Source organism: Mirounga leonina, unplaced genomic scaffold (assembly GCF_011800145.1).
Source record: "Mirounga leonina isolate KUSES-001 unplaced genomic scaffold, KU_Mleo_1.0 Mir_127, whole genome shotgun sequence".
Taxonomy (NCBI): domain Eukaryota; kingdom Metazoa; phylum Chordata; class Mammalia; order Carnivora; family Phocidae; genus Mirounga; species Mirounga leonina.
The window spans coordinates 78,551,272-78,571,660 of NW_023270316.1; the positions used below are offsets into that span (position 1 = coordinate 78,551,272).

General features: G+C 38.4%; 2 protein-coding genes across 3 annotated transcripts; one reads left to right on the forward strand and one right to left on the reverse strand.

Moving 5' to 3' along the window:
- Positions 1–478: 478 nt before the first annotated feature.
- On the reverse strand, positions 479–1,577 carry MRPL57 (mitochondrial ribosomal protein L57). 2 transcript variants are annotated; one of them, XM_035003715.1, is made up of 2 exons: positions 1,490–1,577; positions 479–1,288 (listed from the first exon to the last, which is right to left on the reverse strand). In XM_035003715.1, the coding sequence occupies exon 2, from the start codon at positions 1,281–1,283 to the stop codon at positions 975–977; it is 309 nt and encodes a 102-aa protein (XP_034859606.1). In that variant the 5' UTR covers positions 1,284–1,288; positions 1,490–1,577; the 3' UTR covers positions 479–974. The 2 variants fall into 2 exon arrangements, with proteins under 2 accessions (XP_034859606.1, XP_034859605.1); XM_035003714.1 differs by having other exon boundaries at positions 479–1,291; positions 1,490–1,572.
- SKA3 (spindle and kinetochore associated complex subunit 3) lies at positions 1,526–20,211 on the forward strand. Its single transcript, XM_035003701.1, has 9 exons — positions 1,526–1,835; positions 4,728–4,789; positions 4,901–5,066; positions 8,408–8,819; positions 11,013–11,092; positions 16,193–16,278; positions 18,095–18,298; positions 19,592–19,722; positions 20,079–20,211. The coding sequence occupies exons 1-8, from the start codon at positions 1,733–1,735 to the stop codon at positions 19,718–19,720; spliced, it is 1,242 nt and encodes a 413-aa protein (XP_034859592.1). The 5' UTR covers positions 1,526–1,732; the 3' UTR covers positions 19,721–19,722; positions 20,079–20,211.
- The last annotated feature ends 178 nt before the right edge of the window (positions 20,212–20,389 follow it).

Sequence of the window (20,389 nt, forward strand, 5' to 3'; positions counted from 1 at the left end):
ATATATACATACATAGCAGTTACGATTTCTAGATTATAGGACAAGTTTCTTAGGACAAGTTTCTAAGGACAAACTTATGGACAAGTTTCTTAAATATTTCCTCACATGTAAAATAGCCCCAGGTGATAGGATTACTGTATCTGGTAACACCTGTAAAGTGCTTGACTATTACATTCTGAAAAAGGTTTGAAAAAACAAACATCTTCAACTGGTGGACTGTAAGGTTCATTATTACATCCCAGAAAGGTTTTTAAAAAATTTTTTTTTATTTTTAAAGATTTATTTGAGGTGGGGGGAGGGGCAGAGGGAGAGAGAATCTTAAGCAGATTCCCCCAGAACATGGAGCCCTATGCAGGGCTGGATCTCACCAACCCTGAGATCACCATCTCAGGAAACCAAGAGTTAGACCGGCTTAACCGATTGCGCCACCCAGGTACCTCAAAAGAGGTTTTTAAAATAAAACTTCATGTAACAGTTCTGATGAGTACCTTTTACTTTATTTAAATGTCTTTTAGCAATCCCAGAAGAAAATGCTATTTGCAGGAGTATGTGTAACTGAAAAAACTTTTTTTTTAAATTATGTTTAGGCAATTATTCTTTTGAAGAAAGGTAAACCCCCATCAAGTACCTCATACCTAAGCACAGATTCCAAACCACAGTTTGTAGCTTTTTTGGAAGCTTTCATCCAAAATACATTTTATATCCTCTGTGACCTAGGAAATCTCTTGTATCTTCCCATCAGGGTAACGGAAAAGGAAACAACAGGACAGAGACTGGACCAGACAGGACTATGAAGCATTGAAGAGTTTGGAGCCCCAGATATGCTATATGAGACCACTACACTCATGCCTGCTGTTCAACAAGGCTGGTCCAAATGCTCATTTTTTCCCCCAGAGGTTAGTTTTTCGGTTCCAGAATCGGGTCAAGAGGTGGCAGCCCTGTGATCCGTCCAACTGAAAGGTGGTGGCTCCGGGTTAGGACCACTTCTTGGAGACACTGAGATGGTCGAGCTGGTCTACCACAAATCTGCTGGGGGGGAACTTGGACATGCTGGCCGCCTTGATGGCCTCGAAGGCCGCCGCCCTGCGCTCCGCGGCGTGGCCGTACTCCTGCTCCGCGGTGAGACAGGGCATGCTCAGCCAGTAATGGTTCTCCGCCTCGACCTCCAGGCGACGGATCATCCTCTCCTTCGCGTGGAAAGACACGGTCCGCGGCCGCCGGTGCTTCCCGATCCACTGTCTGCCAGGAAGGCGATTGCGGCGGAGGAGGGCGGTCAGGAACATGGCACCTGCTGAGACAGGGCAGAAGTCGCTCCAGAACTGTTTGGCCGCGGGAAGAAGCAAACGCGAGCGCGCGCAACACGGTTCTCTTGCCACTCGGCCATCTCCGAGAGCGCACACCGCACCCCAAATGAAGCGGGGAGCCCAACCAGGCGCGACAGGGAAAAGAAGAGGACTCGTGAAACAACGAAATATGCCAACCAACTCACCGACCGCGTTCCTCAGGACACCGCACACACTCCGAACGCCAGCTGACACGACCCCGGAAGTGCGCCCGTCCCTCAGAACCTCCTCGCCTCTTCGCGCGAGACTTCAGTTCTCGCGAGAGAGGACTAGTGCGTCGCCGCGGAGCCAGGAACGCTTCCGGCGCAAAGAGATTCAAACTAGTGGCGGGCGTAACCGGAGCGGAGGACCCACCTTGCGTCTAGTGTACTGCTGGGGAGCTCTTACCCATGGATCTGATCCGAAGCTTCCACGCGAAGCTACGGTCTCTGGCCGTCACCCTAGACAGCGAGACGGCTCGGCTGCAGCGAGCGCTGGACGGAGAGGAGAGCGGTGAGTGAAGCGGGCGGGCGTTGTGGCGGATCGCGGCGGCGGATCGCGGCTACTACGACCCTCCCGGCCGCCCTCAGCCAGCCAGGAGTGAGGCATGTCAGAAGGGCCTTAACAAGTAAAAATCACACGCTTGCAGAAAGGTTATTTGTCTACAGTGGTGAGGAGTGCTTCGAAAGAGATACGGAATGGGGGTGGTACACCTATCACAATGCTGGCTGTTTGTCGTTAGCAGTCCCGAAGTGACAAGCGCCACCTTTATATTATTCTTATGCCCCCTCAAGTATGTTGTGGCTGTTTTCAGTTCTATGTACGACCACATTTACTCTCCTCAAATAATGAAATAGCTCTATTACTGTGTTGTAAAGAGAAACAGCATAGAGTAAGAATGTAAATTGACAGATTGAACTCATAATGCATACAATAATTTATACATATTATGCTTTCAAGTCACATATAATGGGTATTTATCAATAAAAATACAATATAATTAAAATTAAACAAAATGCAGCAGGGTTCTTTACATGCATAGTGACTTTGTCTCACCCAAATGATCCACATTTGCAGGAAATGCCTGTTTTTCCCAGCAAACAGTATTGCCAACACAAACACTAGTACTCAATACTGCCTGCTTGCTTACTTTTTTCTTCTTTTTTTTAAAAGTAATCTCTACACCCAATGTGGGGCTCGAACTCACGACCCAGAGATCGAGAGTTGCCTGCTCTTGCGACTGAGCCAGGCAGGCACCCCTGAATACTGCTCTTTAAAAAAAATAAATATAGCAGAATTCATCACCACTAATCTTTATATTAGAAATTTTTAAAAAAATTGTTTCAAGAGTAGTTCAGATTTTGAGACTATTTTATAAATGTCATAATTGTAATTTGCCTTAAAATATGGTGCCCCATAGACACAGCCTCCTTTAGTTTATTTATATTACGAACAGTGTTCCAGCCATTTAAAAATGTTTATTCTTTTGACTGTAAAACAATACATGTACATGGCAAAAAATTTGAGGTACGGAAAAGTAGAAAGAGGAAAACAAATATTTCCTATAACTCAACCATTCAAAGACAGCACTATTAGTATTTTATTATTTTGTGTTTGTCTTCTCTCTCTCTCTCTCTTTTGTTTTTTGTGAGCTCTAGGCCTAATGTGGGGCTTGAACTCATGACCCTGAGATCAAGAGTCATATACTCAAGGGACTGAGCCAGCTAGGTGCCTCTTTGCATTCTTGATATATAGCTGAATTGCTTTCCATGAAGTTTGTGTTAATTTACCTTCTTACCAGCATATTAACTGTGTACACAAATTTTGCATTTTCTTCATTTGCAGCCAATATGTATTACAGAAAATATGGAATTGTGATAGAGAAAATGATCACCAAAAAATCTCACCTTTTGTGATCACAGTGATGAATCAGCAGGGAGTCTGCTGGGGATTCTCTCTCTCCCTCTGCACCTTGCCCCTGTGCGCCCGTGCTCTCTCTCAAATAAATAAATAAATCTTTAAAGGAATAAAGGCTATAACTCAATGGTTTTTTATAAATTCACAGAGTTGTGCAACCATTATAGTAAGTTTAGGTTTTCATCACCCTCAAAAGAAACCCTCATGACTGTTAGTATCCACTCCCCATAATCCCACCCCCGCCTACCACACTAGCCTTATGCAACCACTAATCTATTTTCGTCTGTATGAATTTGCCTATTCTGGATATTTCAGATAAAACGAATCATACAATTTGTAGGCTTTTGTGATTGACTTATTTTAGCATAATGTTGCAAGGTTCGTTCATGTCATAAGCATGTATCAGTACTTCATTTTATTGCTGAATAATATTCCATTGTATGGATATACCACGTTGTGTTTATTCATCAGTTGATGAACATTTGGGTTGTTTCCACTTTTTAGTTATTATGAATGTATGTAAACATCTGTGGGTGAGTTTTTGGGTGGACATAATGTTTTCAGTTCTCTTTGGTATGCTCTTAGAATTGCTGGGTCATATGATAACCCTATGTTTAACTTTTTGAAGAGCTGCCAAATTGTCTTCCAAAGTGGATGCACCATTGTACATTTCCACCAGCAATGAATGAAGGTTGTAGTTTCTCCACATCCTCATCATTTATTATTTGTCTTTTTGAATATAGTCATTCTAGTGGGTATGAAGTATCACTGTTTTGTTGACTTGCACTTCCCAAATGAAAATTGGTCAGCTTTTAACAAGTGAAAGGAGATCTTCAAAGGAGGCATGTTTTAGAAAGAAAAATAGTATTTAAAAAACTGCTTTTACATGATGTATATTATACATATTGCAACTGATAGTAAGAAAAGTGACAGTACAATGAGTGAAGGATGTCTTTTCAATAAATGGTGCCAGGTCAGTTGGACACTCATATGGAAAATAAGAATGGATCTTGATCCTTACTTCTTGCCATATAAAAAAATCAATTCCAGGTAGATTGTAGCTCTAAATGCACAAGGCAAACAGTAAAGCACTTAGAAGAAAACGTAAGTGTTGTCATTGGCAAAGATTTTAAAACTAGGAGCCAGAAGGTGCTCACCATAAAAAAATTGCTAAGTCAGATTACATTTTCTCCTTTTCCCTCCCTTCCCTTCTTTCCTTCTTGATCTGAGTACTGATTATGTAGGGTATGTTCACTTTCAAAGTGCGTGAAGCTATATACTTATGACTTTTGTACTTTTCTGTATGTATGTTGTAATTTCATAAATTTTAAAAGAAAGGTCTTTACACTTTTTTTTTTGGAATTGACAAATTATGAATAAATATCAACAAGGATTTTATAATTCTAAGAAACAACACTAAATTATATTTTCTGTTCTTTTTCCTCTTTTTCCTTATTGCACTTTTTCCTTTCTCTATTCATATTGAAGACTGGGAAGATTACCCAATGAGAATTTTATATGACCTTCATTCAGAAGTCCAGACTCTAAAGGTATCACTTCTACAATATTAATAGATCATCTTTGTGTCATAATTTTTAAAATCTAGATAGACTTAGTCAAAAGATAGAGAAATTATAATGTACTTTTTTTCCTTATAAAAGGATGATGTCAGTATTCTTCTTGATCAAGCAAGTTTGGAAAGTCAAGAAAGCATTGGTTTCATAAAGGCAACAAAAGTACTGATGAAAAAAAATTCAGTGGATATCATGAAAATAAGAGAGTTTTTCCAGAAGTATGGATATAATCCACGTGCCAAGAAAGATTCAGGTGTGAACAACTTGTATTTTACAGTATTTGTTTTAGTATTAAAGAAGGAAGGCAGCATGATTAAATATGACTACTCTGGGTTTGGCCATGGTTTCTGGTTCTGGCTCTGCCATTATGTGACTGTCATGCGTGATCATCATTTATTCATCAAACACTGTGCTAAATGCGGTGCTGATTGGTGGTGTAAAAAACAAAGACAGTCCTTGCTCTCCACAAGATATAAATCTACATGATTTTAGGATAGTTGGTTTCTAGTCTGCTCTGCTGCTAAATAGCTGAGAGACTAATCTTAAAGCAAGCTATTTCCTTTTTCTTGTTCTCAATTTTCTCTTACTGCAGAATGAGAAATTTGGGGCATTATAAACTGATAAAGGCCTTTTTAAGTTCTTCAGTTTTAATGAAGGTTAGTATAGCATGGTGGTTTAGAATTTAGAGCCAGACTATCTGAATGCAAATCTCTAACTCCACCATTTATTAGCTGTCTTATCTTTAACCAGTTACTTAACATTGTACTTCAATGTCTCATCTGTAAAGTGGAGATGTTTGTATCTATCTCTGAGGTTGTAGAAGGATTGAATGAGATAAAATTTGTTTAGAACAGTGCCTGGCATGTTAATCACCCAGTGTTAACTACAGTTAGGCCCATACCTGTGAGTGACTAATTTCAGTATGCTTCATTGTCTTTGTTTCTCTGAAGAGAATGATCTTTGTGCATAAGTAAACCATTAATTAAATTCAACAAATGTATATTGAGGATATGTGTGGAGGGTAAATTAAACAGTCTGCATGGTACTATGGAAAGAATTCAGTTGACTTTATTGTGAACAAGCTATGGATTCAAGTACTGGCTCCACCGGTTACTACATGTGCGTGACTTTGGATAATTTCTCTGAATTGCTTTTTCCTCACTTGCAAAATGGGAATGATAATACCTCCCTGTGAGGCAGTGATATGGTGCTGATTTTATTAATCTCATCAGTGATAGCCTTGTGATAAATACAAGAATAGATTTTTGGTAGCCTTTATAACATTTCTCCAAATTAACAGAAAGCACATTGCCTAAACAGAACTCAATGAATCAGTAGTTCTTCCTAGGGCCCAAAGCCATGAAATCAAAGTCTGTAACTTTTTTTTCTTTGTGTGGTACATACTCCATATTTAACACGTCCTGGTTTATCATGTATGCAAAAATAGTACCCTATCCTAATTCATTTCCTGTTGCCAGTCAAAACAAAGAAAATACTACCTTTAAAGAAAACATGTGCTCCTCTTCACTTTCTCCAATCTGTTGGAGCTCTTAGCTGGCCCAGGAAATGTACAGCCTAAATTTATCTCTTTCCTATTCCTTTGGATCCAGAAGATTTTGGCAGGGATCTGTACCAATGTCTGATAGCCCCATTTTAACTATAGACCTTCCTTTAAAAGATGAAGTGAAGAGAAACAAAAAAGGTCATTATCAGACTTAGAAAAATATATTCCAGTTCTATAACAAGAGAAGTACAAACACTTTCTTCTTGAAAAGAATGCAACAAACAAATTTTGGAGAAACTTTTTCCCATTTCTTTCAATATGTGCAGTTGTTACAATTCATATTTCCAATTTGGCAACCAAATGGTATCTATTCAAGGTCATCTGAAACAGATCTTTGTATTAACTCCCTCCCTCCTTATTCTTAAACAAATGGTAGTGTTTGGAATCAAAGGATGTGGGTTCAAGTCTTGGCTCTTTAAATTTTAATCAGCTGAGTGTTTTCCAAAATGTTTGGTACCTTTATCTATAAAAACAAGGAAAAAATATCCTAAGATATGTCATGCTTGAAACAGTTAATACAAAAATTAAATGGAGAAACATTCAAATGCTTGTCCCAGGGGGGATTCTAAACACATTTTCATTTGTCTTCCTTCATCTCATCCTCTCCATTTTCTCTTCCTTTCTGGTACCCTTTCTAATTACTGGTTCGTTTTTCTTCTCCACTGCATGCTACACATTTTACATCTGTCCTTCTGCATTTTCTTACACCCATTCCATTCTCCATACCTTTTATAAAGATTTTATTTATTTATTTGACAGAGAGATATAGCGAGAGAGGGAACACAAGCAGAGGGAGAGGGAGAAGCAGGCTTCCTGCTGAGCAGGGAGCCCGATGCGGGGCTCAATCCCAGGACCCTGGGATCATGACCTGAGCCGAAGGCAGACGCTTAACGACTGAGCCACCCAGGCACCCCTCCATTCTCCATACCTTGTTATCTCACTGAAGCCCTGTCATTTATTAAGCTAATCTCTGCCCAGATCCTGGCCAAATCCACATGTCTTCTTTCTGGTTATCCTCTTTGACTTTCTGTTGTCTCGCACTAAAAGCTAGTATTTCTCCTTCTTAAACTCTTTCTTGGCATCATAGTGCTATCCCGGACCTTTTAACTGCAACTTGCGTCCCGCACCAAATTCATTAACCATTAATGTATGCAGGAAATGGCAAAGGATTGTGGGGAAAAGCATAGTTGTTATTCAGTTATTTAGTCTGAAATGCTCAGTGTGGTGGTTAGGCATATGGGGTCTGGAGCCAGATATAACCTACTCAGGGTTGAGAAACTATAGGTCTTTCTAATGCTCTCCTGTTATTTTCCTCAACCAGGGTTTTGATACAGGTGTTCCAGACTAAGGATAAAAATTTATCTTGGTGTAACAGTCTTTCCTTTTTAACTTAGGCATCTGTAAATGAAAAATCTAAAATAATATTATATTTGTGTTAAGTCTAGATCATAGTTAATTCCACCCTGTGCTTAATGTCATAAAATGGTAAAATCGTTCTACAATCTATTAAGAGAGATGGGTAAATCACAGTAACTGAGGAAGTAAGGATATTCGACTTTTATTTGCATTGATTTTCCATCTTTTAACATTTAAGTTTACTTCTTAAATGTGTCATCAAAATGGGATATGGCGGGGCGCCTGGGTGGCTCAGTTGGTTAAGCGACTGCCTTCGGCTCAGGTCATGATCCTGGAGTCCCGGGATCGAGTCCCTCATCAGGCTCCCTGCTCAGCAGGGAGTCTGCTTCTCCCTCTGACCCTCCTCCCTCTCATGCTCTCTGTCTCTCATTCTCTCTCTCTCAAATAAATAAATAAAATCTTAAAAAAAAAAATGGGATATAGCTACACAAGAGGTACATGTCAGGAATTTTGTAGAGGGACAATTGAAATAAAACTTTAGAGACTAAGGAGGGAATCAGGACTTTTGCTGATTTGGGACATTTCAGATGGAGCTGTTTTGTATGGTTTTAGTACATGGGATTTTGTGGTTTAATGTTTGACCAAAATATGACCTTCTTGGTTCTTCCTCACAGTGGATGAACAAGAAATCATTGACTCTGAATCAGAGTCCACGAAGCATGAAAATTTTCAAATGCCTGATGTGAAGGACAATCTGTCTGATCCTGCTGTTCCGAGCACTTCTGGTTCTGAGAAGTCTCCACGGAGTCCACAACTTTCCGATTTTGGACTTGAGCGGTACATGATATCCCAAGTTCCAGCAAACCCTCCACAGGCAGTAAACGACCATGAAGAAGAGCCAAAAAATTTAACTCCATCTTCTAAACAGTCACTAGTTAAAGTACTAAAAACTCCAAAATGTGCTCTAAAGATGGATGATTTTGAGTGTGTAACTCCTAAATTAGAACACTTCGGTATCTCTGACTGTACTGCATGTTTAAATGAAGATTACACAATGGGACTTAAAAATATGAAGGAGAATAAATGGTAAGCCACTTTCATAAAAGGCACATTTTATCTAACTTTCTAAATCTTTTGTATGTATTGATTTTTCCTAGAAGAGCTATGACATTTCAGACAGTAACTTTCCTTAAAATGGTTTTCAGATACTTCACATTTCAAACTTCCCTGAATCAGCAATTCTGTGAGTAAAGTGTGAGCTCTTGGATTTCTGGTTAGATGCTGTAAGGAATAATACAGGCCTGAAAGAGTTTGGTGTTTGGTGGGATAGAGAAAGGGTAGAGTCAGTAAGAACCTGTGAATGATTTTGCATGGAGATGTGGGGAGAGAAGACTTGGGGATCCAGGATAAATCAAAGACTTTGTTTTGTTACCTGTAATGATGCATGGGAAAACAATGAAGACAGGAAAACCTGCAGCTTGGGTTAAAGGTGAATGCACTTCCATGTTGATTTAGAGGTCCCAGTAGAGGTGTTCTTGGGTGTAGGTATATTAATATGAATTGGGAGCTCAGTGACCAGTTTTTGTGCAGTGAATAGTGTGGAAGTGGTACTTAAAGAGTTACAATGAAAATGAAAATACCCCATATTAAAGCAGCCAGGCAAGAGCTAAAGATGAATCCATATCTTTAAGAACTGTAATTATTAAAGAAGGCAAATAAACATTCAACTTAAGGAGTCAAGTAAAAACCCACAATTGTGAGACAAAGAGAAGGGAGTAAACACCAAAGATAAAATAAAAAGTCATTATAAAAGATTTTTAGGAGAGTAGAGTTGATAAATCTAAGAACTGGTTCTTACTTAAACATAAATGCAAATGACAAAATTAGGAATAAAAGGCTATATTTATTATTTTTAAAGCTATTAGAAATACGATAGGGTATAGTATTGGGAAATTTGGAAAGTTCAGATAAATGAAAATTTTTTGAAAATAATACACAGTTATTAAAATCAGCTTGAAGTAGAAAACCTGTATAGACCATTGTATTGTGGGTCCCAGCACCTCACCTGGACTCTTCAAATTTATAAAACTTCTGTTTTCCATTTCCTCACTAGTAAAAATCATACCCATCCTGCTTACCACACAGAGTCAGTGGAGTATAATGGATAACAAAGTTATAAATTGCCTTAAGAATGAGATGCTATGAAAATAATGACCTTTAAAAAGAACTGTCATTATCAGGGATCTACAAACTACTGCCACAGGCCAAATCCAGCCTGCTGCTTATTTTTGGTAAATAAAGTTTTATTGGAGGATAGGCTAAAAAAAGTTCTTTTTCTAATAGTAGAATAAGACAGAAAAATGCTGCAGTTTAGTTTATGAGATTGACATACCCTTGATACAAACACTGACAGCACACAGAAGGAAGCTACAGTTGATCTAATTTATGAACATGGATGTAAAATCCCACTTAAAATACTCACAAATTGGGGCGCCTGGGTGGCTCAGTTGGTTAAGCAACTGCCTTCGGCTCAGGTCATGATCCTGGAGTCCCCGGATCGAGTCCCGCATCGGGCTCCCTGCTTGGCGAGGAGCCTGCTTCTCCCTCTAACCCTCCCCCCTCTCATGTGCTCTCTCTTTCTTATTCTCTCTCTGTCAAATAATAAATAAAATCTTAAAAAAAAAAAAAATACTCACAAATTGAATTTAACAGAATATTAAAAGTATAGTGGACAACTTTCAAGTTAAGCTTATCCTAGGAATGCAAAGATAGTTTAGTATTTAGAAACTCATAAAATACTTTATTTTAATGACTTTATAAAAGAAAGGATAATCTCAATACATACCGATAAGGAATTTGATAAAATTTGACACTCATTCATCATTTAAAATGCTTGGTCAAACTCAAAATAGACTACTTCATTAACATGATAAACGATGGATATCTCACTTAGTAATGAAGCTATCTTGATGGTTTTGAAACCATGAGCTATATAATTCCTATATTTGAACTAATGAGTTAAATGTATGGCTTACCCTTAAGTCAGAGTTTCTTAACCTGCTTCTAAGTCACACCTGTCGATACAAAGTGGTGTATAACCTTTTTTGAGCCATGGATATACATTAGTTAAAAAAAAAGATTAGTTCCATGGGACTTCTGTTCCATAAAACAGAACTGAATGTTTGTCCAGACTTGATGATATATAGTAAGATTGAATTTTTTCCCAGAGATTCAATATTAACTTTTTTAATCTTATAATTTCCCTATGAATTACACCAGTGAAGAGGCCATAGAACCAGAACCAATGACCAGTGATAATTTCTTTGCCACTCCTGGCCTTCAGCAGTTGAAAAAAAATGGTAAGTGTAAAAATCACATTACTTCTCAGCTATCCTCTTTCTAGATTATCTTTGTACAAAAATGGTTCTGTCATCTTAGACATTCTCATAGCCCCCCTGCACCTTTTCAGTTCATAACATTGAATTATATAAAGTATACCATCCCATCCAGGTGCAGCATGATTTCATACTAGAGAAAGATATAACTCTCGGGTATGTTTTTCATATTTTTCCTGATTATACTAAGTATCTGTCAGCTTGTTGTTTTTAACATTTTAACCTAAAACATAAATATTCAGTCACCAAACTTTTGATACAGAGCCAATAAGTACATTTTTTTTTTTAAGACTTATTTATTTATTTTAGAGGGGGAGGGGCAATAGAAGAGGGAGAGAGAAACTTAAGTAGACTCCGAGCAGCAGAGTTCAGAGCCGGATTCGGGGCTTGATCTCATAACCCTGAGATCACGATCCCAAGATTACGACCTTAGCCAAAACCAAGAGTCTGATGCTTAAGTGACTATGCCATCCAGGTGCCCCCAATAGTACCTTTTTAAAATATAGCATCAGCTATTGATTAGAATTCGACATATTTTTCTTACATAAACCACACTCAGAATACGTTAGCTACCATTTCAAATTCTGGGTTTTTTTTAAATACTACAAGAACTTAAAGAAAATTTTCATGTAGTGTTTTCATATTTGTCCCACCAAACATGAAAACATTAGTTTTCACAAAAATATAAAAAATTCTAGAGTTTGTGATTTTTTTTGATTATTTACAATTGTCTAATCTATATCAAATTTATTATTATATATATATATTTTAAGATTTTATTTATTTATTTGAGAGAGAGAGTGAGAGAGAGAAAGAGCACAAGAGGGGAGAGAGGGAGAGGGAGAAGCAGACTCCCTGCTGAGCAGGTAGCCCGATGCGGGACTCGATCCCGGGACTCCAGGATCATGACCTGAGCCGAAGGCAGTCACCCAACCAACTGAGCCACCCAGGCGCCCCTTATTGTATTTTTTGAAGTAACTTGTCTTTATCATGTCTTTCCAAGTTTATGAACATATTTTCAAAAAAATTCTCTTTTTGTACTAATTTCACTGACATATACTATTAAATTATGTTCCTAAATTATCAAGTACTTCTGGCATAAACAGAAGTGAAAAAATACAAATGACTTCTAGTAAACCTAGAGCTCAGCTTGTAGGAAAGAAAGAGCCTGTCTGTACCAAAGAGAGGGAGAGAGTGGACCACCACCTCATATATACCCAGAGTTAATTCCCAATGGAGCATAAACTTTTTAGAAAATGATGAAGGAGGAGAATATCTGTATAACTTCTAAAGTGGGATGGATTTTTTAAAGAATAGCTTCCTGACTGAAAGCCTTCAGTGTACCACAGGTAGTGTATCTTATGAAAGGAGTGGCAAGCTCAGGCTTATCCACTAGTAGTTTGGTTAAGTGGAGGCTTGTTAAGAGAGTTTCTGTTGTATTTTAGCTTGACCCTATTCTTGCGCCACAAAGGTACCATTATTGCAGTCCATACTTGGGAAAATTTAGTAACTTGTTTACCATTTTCTTTATTTACTGTTGCTTCTTATATCCCACTCATTCTTTCTGGGTTTAGTTTTCTTCTTGTTAAAGCACATCCTTCAGCAGTTCTTTCAGAGATGTTATTTCTAGTCTGTGAGAAGTCATCTCTGGTTTTGTGTCTGAAGAATCTTTTTTTCTTTCTCATTCATTTTTGAACAATAATTTAACTGGATATAGACAATAGGTTGACAGTTGACTTTCTTCAATATTTTATAAAGAAATTATTTCATTGTCATCTGGTGTCCATTGCTGATAAGCAGAGTGCTGTGGGTCTATTTCGATTTCGTTTGTAGATTTTTGGTCTTTTCTTCCCAGTAGCAGGTTTTTTTGTTTTTTTGTTTTTTTTAAATTTTATTTTATTATGTTATGTTAATCACCATACAATATTAGTTTTTGATGTAGTGATCCACGATTCATTGTTTTCGTGTAACACCCAGTGCTCCATGCAGTACGTGCTCTCCTTAATACCCATCACCGGGCTAACCCATCCCCCCGCCCCCCAAGATTTTGTCATTATCTTTGATATTCTACATTTCTCTGTAATTTTAAAATATGTTTATTTGTTTTTAGATGTTTAGATGTATATGTTTAGAATTTGGTATGATTTTCAAACTAAGGACCCATGTCATCAATTTTGGAAAATACTCTTGAGATTATTTCTTTAACAAAATTACCTCTTCCCTAATTCCTCAGTTTTTTTCTCCTGGAGTTCCTGTAAGCTATATTTTAGAATGTTATCCTTCAGTCTCCTTGGTTTGTTAAATTCCCTTTGATATTTTCCTTCCTTTTCTCTCTGCTTCCTCATGCTTTAGTTAGAACTTTTTTCCACTTTGCTATTTTTCTCTTACCCTGAGTCTAAATTACTTTTTTTTAATCTATTGAAGTTTTACTCTGGTGACTACATTTTCTGTCTTACACATTTTTCTTTCAAATGTGACTCTTCTTTTTCCTTCCACAGTACTCTTCTCTTGCCTCATGATTTCTGTGCCTTCCTTTATCTCTTTGAACATTTTAAACATATGTATCTGGAAGACCGTTTAAGATGTGGGTACTTTCATTTATTGCTCTGATTCTCTTTCTTGGAGGTGCATTTCCTCACAGGCTTTCGATTTTTAACTGTGAACTCCTCTTCAGATGACGCTGTTTTCAGTGGAAGTTCTGGGAGCCATGGGTTGTCCTGTGGAGCTATTTCATGCTCACCCCAGCCAAGGCCCCACGGTTTACCAGTTGCACACAGCTTTTTAGGTGAACTGCTTGACTCAGGATGCCTGCAGCTGGACTCAGAGGGTGAACTCAGAACCCACAACGCTGTGCTGCGTGGAGTTGATATTCTGATTATCAGTTTTTTCTGAAGACTTAACCCTTAACCCTTAGCCTAGCTGACTTCAGTCTGTTCCCCTGGAGCCGGTGCCAGTGGGCAGGTGTTTTCCAGTTTCTGCTTCACACACCTCACTGCTCCCGCAGGCTCTCGGCTTGCTGCAGTGGCTCTGTTTCAGTGCCTCCTCAGCTGGAGCCTGTGCCCTTAATTTCCGTCTGTGCTAGTCTTGGAATCCCAGGTGTTTGGGTGTCTACATGGAAATTTCAGATTAAGTAGATGTTAGCATCTTACTGAATTTGCTCCAGATCTTTCTCTTCATGTTATACTAAAGCTAAATCCCCACTCTGTTGTTCTCCTTCCCTTCCTCCCCTAAAGTGATGATGATTCTAGACTTGTGTCGTTTGAAAATTTCATTTAAGTTGCAACAACCAATTTGTATTCTTCTGCCATTTGCTTTTTTCATTCAATTCGTGTAAATCCAGTTCATCTATTTTAATTGTTAAATGTTGTATGAATAAGCCATATTTTATTTATTTACTTATTAAGGAGTAGTTGTTTTTTACTATTACAGGCAGTGCTCTGATGAAATTGTTCCTTGTACACATGTGTTACTCACATCTAGGAGTGGAGTTTCTAGATCAGAGGGGATGCACGTCTCCCCATATTCTAGAAAATGCTAACTTGCCACTTGAGAGTGGTTGTCCTGATTCTCACCAGCAGTGTTTACATTTGTTTCTCCACCTTTTTTTTTTTTTTAAAGATTTTATTTATTTATTTGAGAGAGAGAATGAGATAGAGAGAGAGAGCATGAGAGGGGGGAGGGTCAGAGGGAGAAGCAGACTCCCCGCTGAGCAGGGAGCCCGATGCGGGACTCGATCCAGGGACTCCAGGATCATGACCTGAGCCGAAGGCAGTCGCTTAACCAACTGAGCCACCCAGGCGCCCCATTTTTTTTTTTTTAAGATTTTATTTATTTTTTTGACAGAGACACAGCGAGAGAGGGAACACAAGCAGAGGAAGTGGGAGAGGGAGAAGCAGGCTCCCCGTAGACCAGGGAGCCTGATGCGGGGTTTGATCCCAGGACCCTGGGATCATGACCTGAGCCGAAGGCAGATGCCCAACGACTGAGCCACCCAGGCACCCCTCTGTTTCTCCATCTTTACCAGCACTTGATTTTTAGACTTCATAAAATTTTGCTAGTCTTGTCATTTTTCTAACATTTACTTTTTCTCTTTGATTTTTTTAAAGGTTTATTCATTTATTTTAGAGAGAGAGTGTGAGCAGCGGGGAGGGGCAGAGGGAGAGACTCTCAAGCTGACTCCCCACTGACCCATGAGATCATGACCTGAGCCAAAACCAGGGGTCAGCCGCTTAACCAACTGAGCCACCCAGGCACCCCTCTTTGATTTTTTTTTTTAAGATTGCTTTCATGATACTATGTGTTAGAGGTATTAAATGTCTGTATAGCCATGATTCTGTTTCTGGGATCTCTTTTTAAAAGTTCTGATAGTCAATTACGGCTTTAGAATAAATCCTAATGTCTTAGAAGGTAGGTGACCTCCTTGCCCTCTTCTTCCTCCTGTTCTTCAGAAATTTTATTTTCTCCATAAAGATCATACAGATTTTAATAGATTTACATATAGATGTCTTGTTGTCTTTGTTGCTGTTGTAAAAATGTATCTTTTTTTTGTTTTTTAAAGATTTTATTTATTTGAGAGAGAGAGAGTGAGAGCGAGCATACAAGCAGGGGGGAGGAACAGAGGGAGAGAGAGAAGCAAGCTCTCCACTGAGCAGGGAGCCCAACGCAGGGCTTGATCCCAGGACCCCAGGAATCCTGGGATCATGACCTGAATTGAACGCAGATGCTTAACTGACTGAGCCACCCAGGTGCCCCAAAAAATATCTTTTCTCAAATTATGTTTTTAATTGTTTGTTGCTCTTTTGCTAGAACTATTTATATTTTATTTATATTTATTTTATATATTGCTCTTATACCTTGCAGCCTTGCTGAACTTTTATTAGTGCCGATGATAACTAGATAAGCAAATACAGTTTTGTTTCTTCCTGTCTAGTCAAGCACACATGATAGCTATTTCTTAAGTTATTAAAAATAAAGTGCACAAATTATATTGACTATGATTATAACCTAATGATTATAACCACATTTTCAAATGTGTATTCTCATGCCATTGCTTCTGTCTTTTAGGTGCCAACTACACGGATTCTCCCGTGGCACCTACATTCTGCACTCCTGGTTTGAAAATTCCTTCTACAAAGAACAGTACAGCTTTGGTACGTTTCCATAACATTGAAAGCTCTAATCTTTTTCCTGATGACTCGTATACACTACTATTTCTAGCCTCAGTCTGTTTTAAAAACGTAGACTATTATATGTTAACTATACGTCAGTTGAAAAAACCCACTTAGATTAATGCAGGCTTTAAAAGTATTTTTACATCTTTCTGGAGGGGAATTTAGCAGCGTATAGGAAAAGCTTTAAAATTTTTTCATACCCTTTAACCATATCTCAGAATTTATTTTAAGGCACATTGGTACAAAGAATTATAACAAGGGAGTTATAGAAGAAGGAACAGCATTATTTATAAGAGCAAAGAATGGGAAAAACCTGAATGTCAAAGTGGTAGTGGAGAAGTGAAATACACTAAGGTATATGTTTTAAAGAACAAATAAGAACATAAAAAGAATGGGGCGCCTGGGTGGCTCAGTTGGTTAGGCGACTACCTTCGGCTCAGGTCATGATCCTGGAGTCCCTGGATCGAGTCCCGCATCGGGCTCCCTGCTCGGCAGGGAGTCTGCTTCTCCCTCTGACCCTCCCCCCCTCATGTGCTCTCTCTCTCTCTCATTCTCTCTTTCAAATAAATAAATTTAAAAATCTTAAAAAAAAAAAAAACATAAAAAGAATGTTTTTCAAGAAATTTTAATGAAGGAAAATGACATGCCTGTGTATGAATATACAAACACACACAATATACTTTATTTCAAAGAAAAAGGATAAAAGAATGGGTAGAAACACACCAAACTGTGATTATCTATCTCCAGGTGATAGATTTAAGGATGATTTTTAGGGTTTTTCCAAATATTTCTCAATGAACAAATTTACTATAAGCATACCTCATCCCTTTTTTAAAGTCGCTATGAACACTTAAGGGCACCTGGGTGGCTCAGTCATTAGGTGTCTGCCTTCGGCTCAGGTCATGATCCCAGGGTCCTGGGATTGAGCCCCGCATCGGGCTCCCTGCTCAGCGGGAAGCCTGCTTCTCCCTCTCCCACTCCCCCTGCTTGTGTTCCCGCTCTCACTATCTCTGTCTCTGTCAAATAAAATCTTAAAAAAAAAAGGTCACTATGAACACTTAAGACAACCAGTGCAGAAGACTGGGCTGTCCATAAAATGTGACAGTACATCTGTGGAGCTAATTTTTTATTTTTAAATATTTGATGAATTTAAAATTAAATAGCCCCATGTGGCTTGTCGCTGCTGTATCGAACGGTGTAGCTCTAGACCAACAAAATGCGGTTAGTATCAGTTGAAGTGTCTCAGGTTATTGCCTGCTAGTACTTGCCTCTTACACCTAATCCATTCCTTGTGTTCCTTGTGGAAGGCCCTGTACTAGTGTGACTCTCCCTCTGTATTAATTCTGACCCTAGGGAGATGAGGGGATTTACTGGATTGTGAGTTTAGCATGAATTGCCTGCTAAGCTTACTTGCGTCAGATGGGCTTTCTTGGTCTCGAGAGTGAGGGCGTGTGGTAACACTTGTGCTCATCCGTGCTGTTACTCTCACCTGGCCCAGCTCAGTGCTGCCCGAAACTGGTGGGTGAAATCCATCTAAATCGGGTTCAGTCAAGCCCGTTTAGTTTTCATATTAAGCTGTAGCTCAGCCATTATCAGTAATGAATGATGGTATTTTGTCTTCCCTATGCCGTTTCTTTGTTTTCTCAATTTTCTTTAGTAATCAGCCGAAGAAGAACAGGTCATTTTTGTGCTTACTTCTGTGTCACTTTTGTGCAATAGAACTAAAATTGACTAATAATTTTTGTTCACTGTATTTTATGCCATCATAATTTAATGATTTCTTTTTGTTCAATAGGGGTCCACAGATTATCCATTATCAAAAACAAATAGTTCATCAAATGATTTGGAAATGAAAGACTGTACATCATTAGTTTTAAATTCAGACAAGTGTTTTGAGAGTTTTGCGGATCCCTCTTCTCCTGTAATTTCTTCTTATGAGAATCTGTTGAGAACACCTACACCTCCAGAAGTGACTACCATTCCAGAAGATATTCTCCAGGTGGTATTTCCAGGCTGTTTCTTTCTCTGATACATTCTTTTCAAAATTAGATATTTATATTAAAGACCTGATGAAACTGTATATAAACTGTCTTATTTCTCATTGGGCTAATGGGCTGGTTCATGTACTGAGAAAATCTAAATTCTGTGCCCTTCTGAGAGTACCTCGCTGAGGCTCTTCTGAGCTGAGTACAAAGCTCATGACTTCATCATACTTTTATGCCCTCATGCTGCATTACCTTTAACTACATGTTCTGAAATGTATTCTTAGAATATTTTGTAATAATTGTTCAACTGCAATTGCCATGTTGACCATTGTTTTCATTGGAGGTATGTCTGGCAAAATCAGAAATGTCATTTACCCTACATTGCCCAGGGTAGGGTATCATGAATAGCTTAGATCAGTGTTTCTTGAACCCAAGACATCTTGGACTTCAGTTTGAGAAACATTGATTTAAATGTTAGAATATCTGATTCTTTAGTACATCATTTACCTCGAGTCTACTCCTGATCTATATACCGACTACCAGATCTACTGAATAACCACCAGTCATGCCCCCCACCCTTAATGGAAGTTAGAATACTCGGCAGAATGGCTTAGGCAAGTGGAATTGTTAAGAACCGTTCTAGCAACTGACCCAGCTTGTGGAGAGCTGTGGGAAGGATGAAACTACTTGGAAGAATACCTAAATGCCATTAGAGCAGACTCATCCTGTGATAATCAAGAAAGTAGTTGTTACCCTTTTTTCTTTGTCTTCTGTTTTCCTGGGCATTATAAGAAGTGGAGTGAGCATATTCTGCCTTTATAGGAGTTATCTAGAGTCTCCACTTTGCTGTGGTTGATCCTTCTCTTTTTATTTCTACATGAAAGAGGGGAAACCTTGTATTTAATGTATCACCTATGTATGAAAAAAATCATAGCTGATATTTCAGACTCTTTATAATCTTTAATAGCTGATGATCTTTCTTTTGAGCATGTATCTTGCCTCCTTCCTATATACATTTTCCCTAACAACTTTGTAAAGGCTTAATTAGCTCTCAGGGATGCATTGCTGCTTACTCCTATTAATCTTAGAGTACATTTTAGAAGGCTTTAGAAAATCAAGCCTCCAAATTCAATTCTAATAACTCCATCTTTTCTTTGCTGTTGAACATCTGTCTGTGCTGCTGAAAAATAACTTTCAAATAATCCCTATCTTTAAATTTTCCTTGGCTTTTCTTGAATGTTTTATAAGACCTTCCAAATTTGTTGTGTTGTTCCAATGACTTGATAAAAAGGAATGTTTTGTTTCAGATTTTATCAAAATACAACTCAAACCTAGCAACTCCAGTAGCAGTGAAAGCCATGCCACCCAGCAAAGGGTTCCTCACTAAATACGAAGGACCGAACATCCGAGGTGTTGGCAACAAAGAAAATTGGTGAAGGTATGGTGAAGGTTATTTACCGTTGTAAATAAATTATCTGTATTATTTGAGGAGAATATTTAAAAATTAATATTTGTATGGTAGTAAAAAAAATTTTTAATTTTTTTGGGGGGGGATAGTAAAAAATTTTTAATTGACATTTGCCAGCTTAGGTTAACAGCCTCTCTTTTGATATAGAGCTTGTTATCCCTGGAATTCAGACTCCCACACGAACACGTGGGATGACCTCATTGGGAATCTATACCCAATTATTTTATGATTGCAAAAATATATAGCCATAATATTGTCATTTGTTTTATTGATGTCTATTTATTATGCTTGATTAAATCTTTAAAAAAAATTGTATCTTTTTGCAGAAATTCTAGTGGATCCACCCATTGTAGAAACTGAACAGAAGGATGAAAGCAGAGCTGGACTTACTTTGTTATTCACATTGCCCTACATCTTCCCCCTTTATAAAAACCAACCCATATTAAAGATGAACATGGACACTGGTGTCATAATGTGGTTTGTTTTTGTTTTTTTTTTAAGTAGGCTCCATGCCCAGTGTGGGGCTTGAACTCATGACCCTGAGAACAAGAGCAGCCTGCTCTACTGACTCAGCCAGCTGGCACCCCTTTTATACGCTTTTTATTGAGATTTGATTTAGTTTAATCTCGGTCTCACA

Coding starts and splice junctions, on each gene's coding strand:
- MRPL57 (XM_035003715.1), bottom strand. CDS start 1,283: ATGTTCCTGACCGCCCTCCTCCGCCGCAATCGCCTTCCTGGCAGACAG.
- SKA3 (XM_035003701.1), top strand. CDS start 1,733: ATGGATCTGATCCGAAGCTTCCACGCGAAGCTACGGTCTCTGGCCGTC. Junction 11,093..16,192: donor TCAGCAGTTGAAAAAAAATG/GTAAGTGTAAAA, acceptor TCTGTCTTTTAG/GTGCCAACTACACGGATTCT. Junction 18,299..19,591: donor TTCCAGAAGATATTCTCCAG/GTGGTATTTCCA, acceptor GTTTTGTTTCAG/ATTTTATCAAAATACAACTC.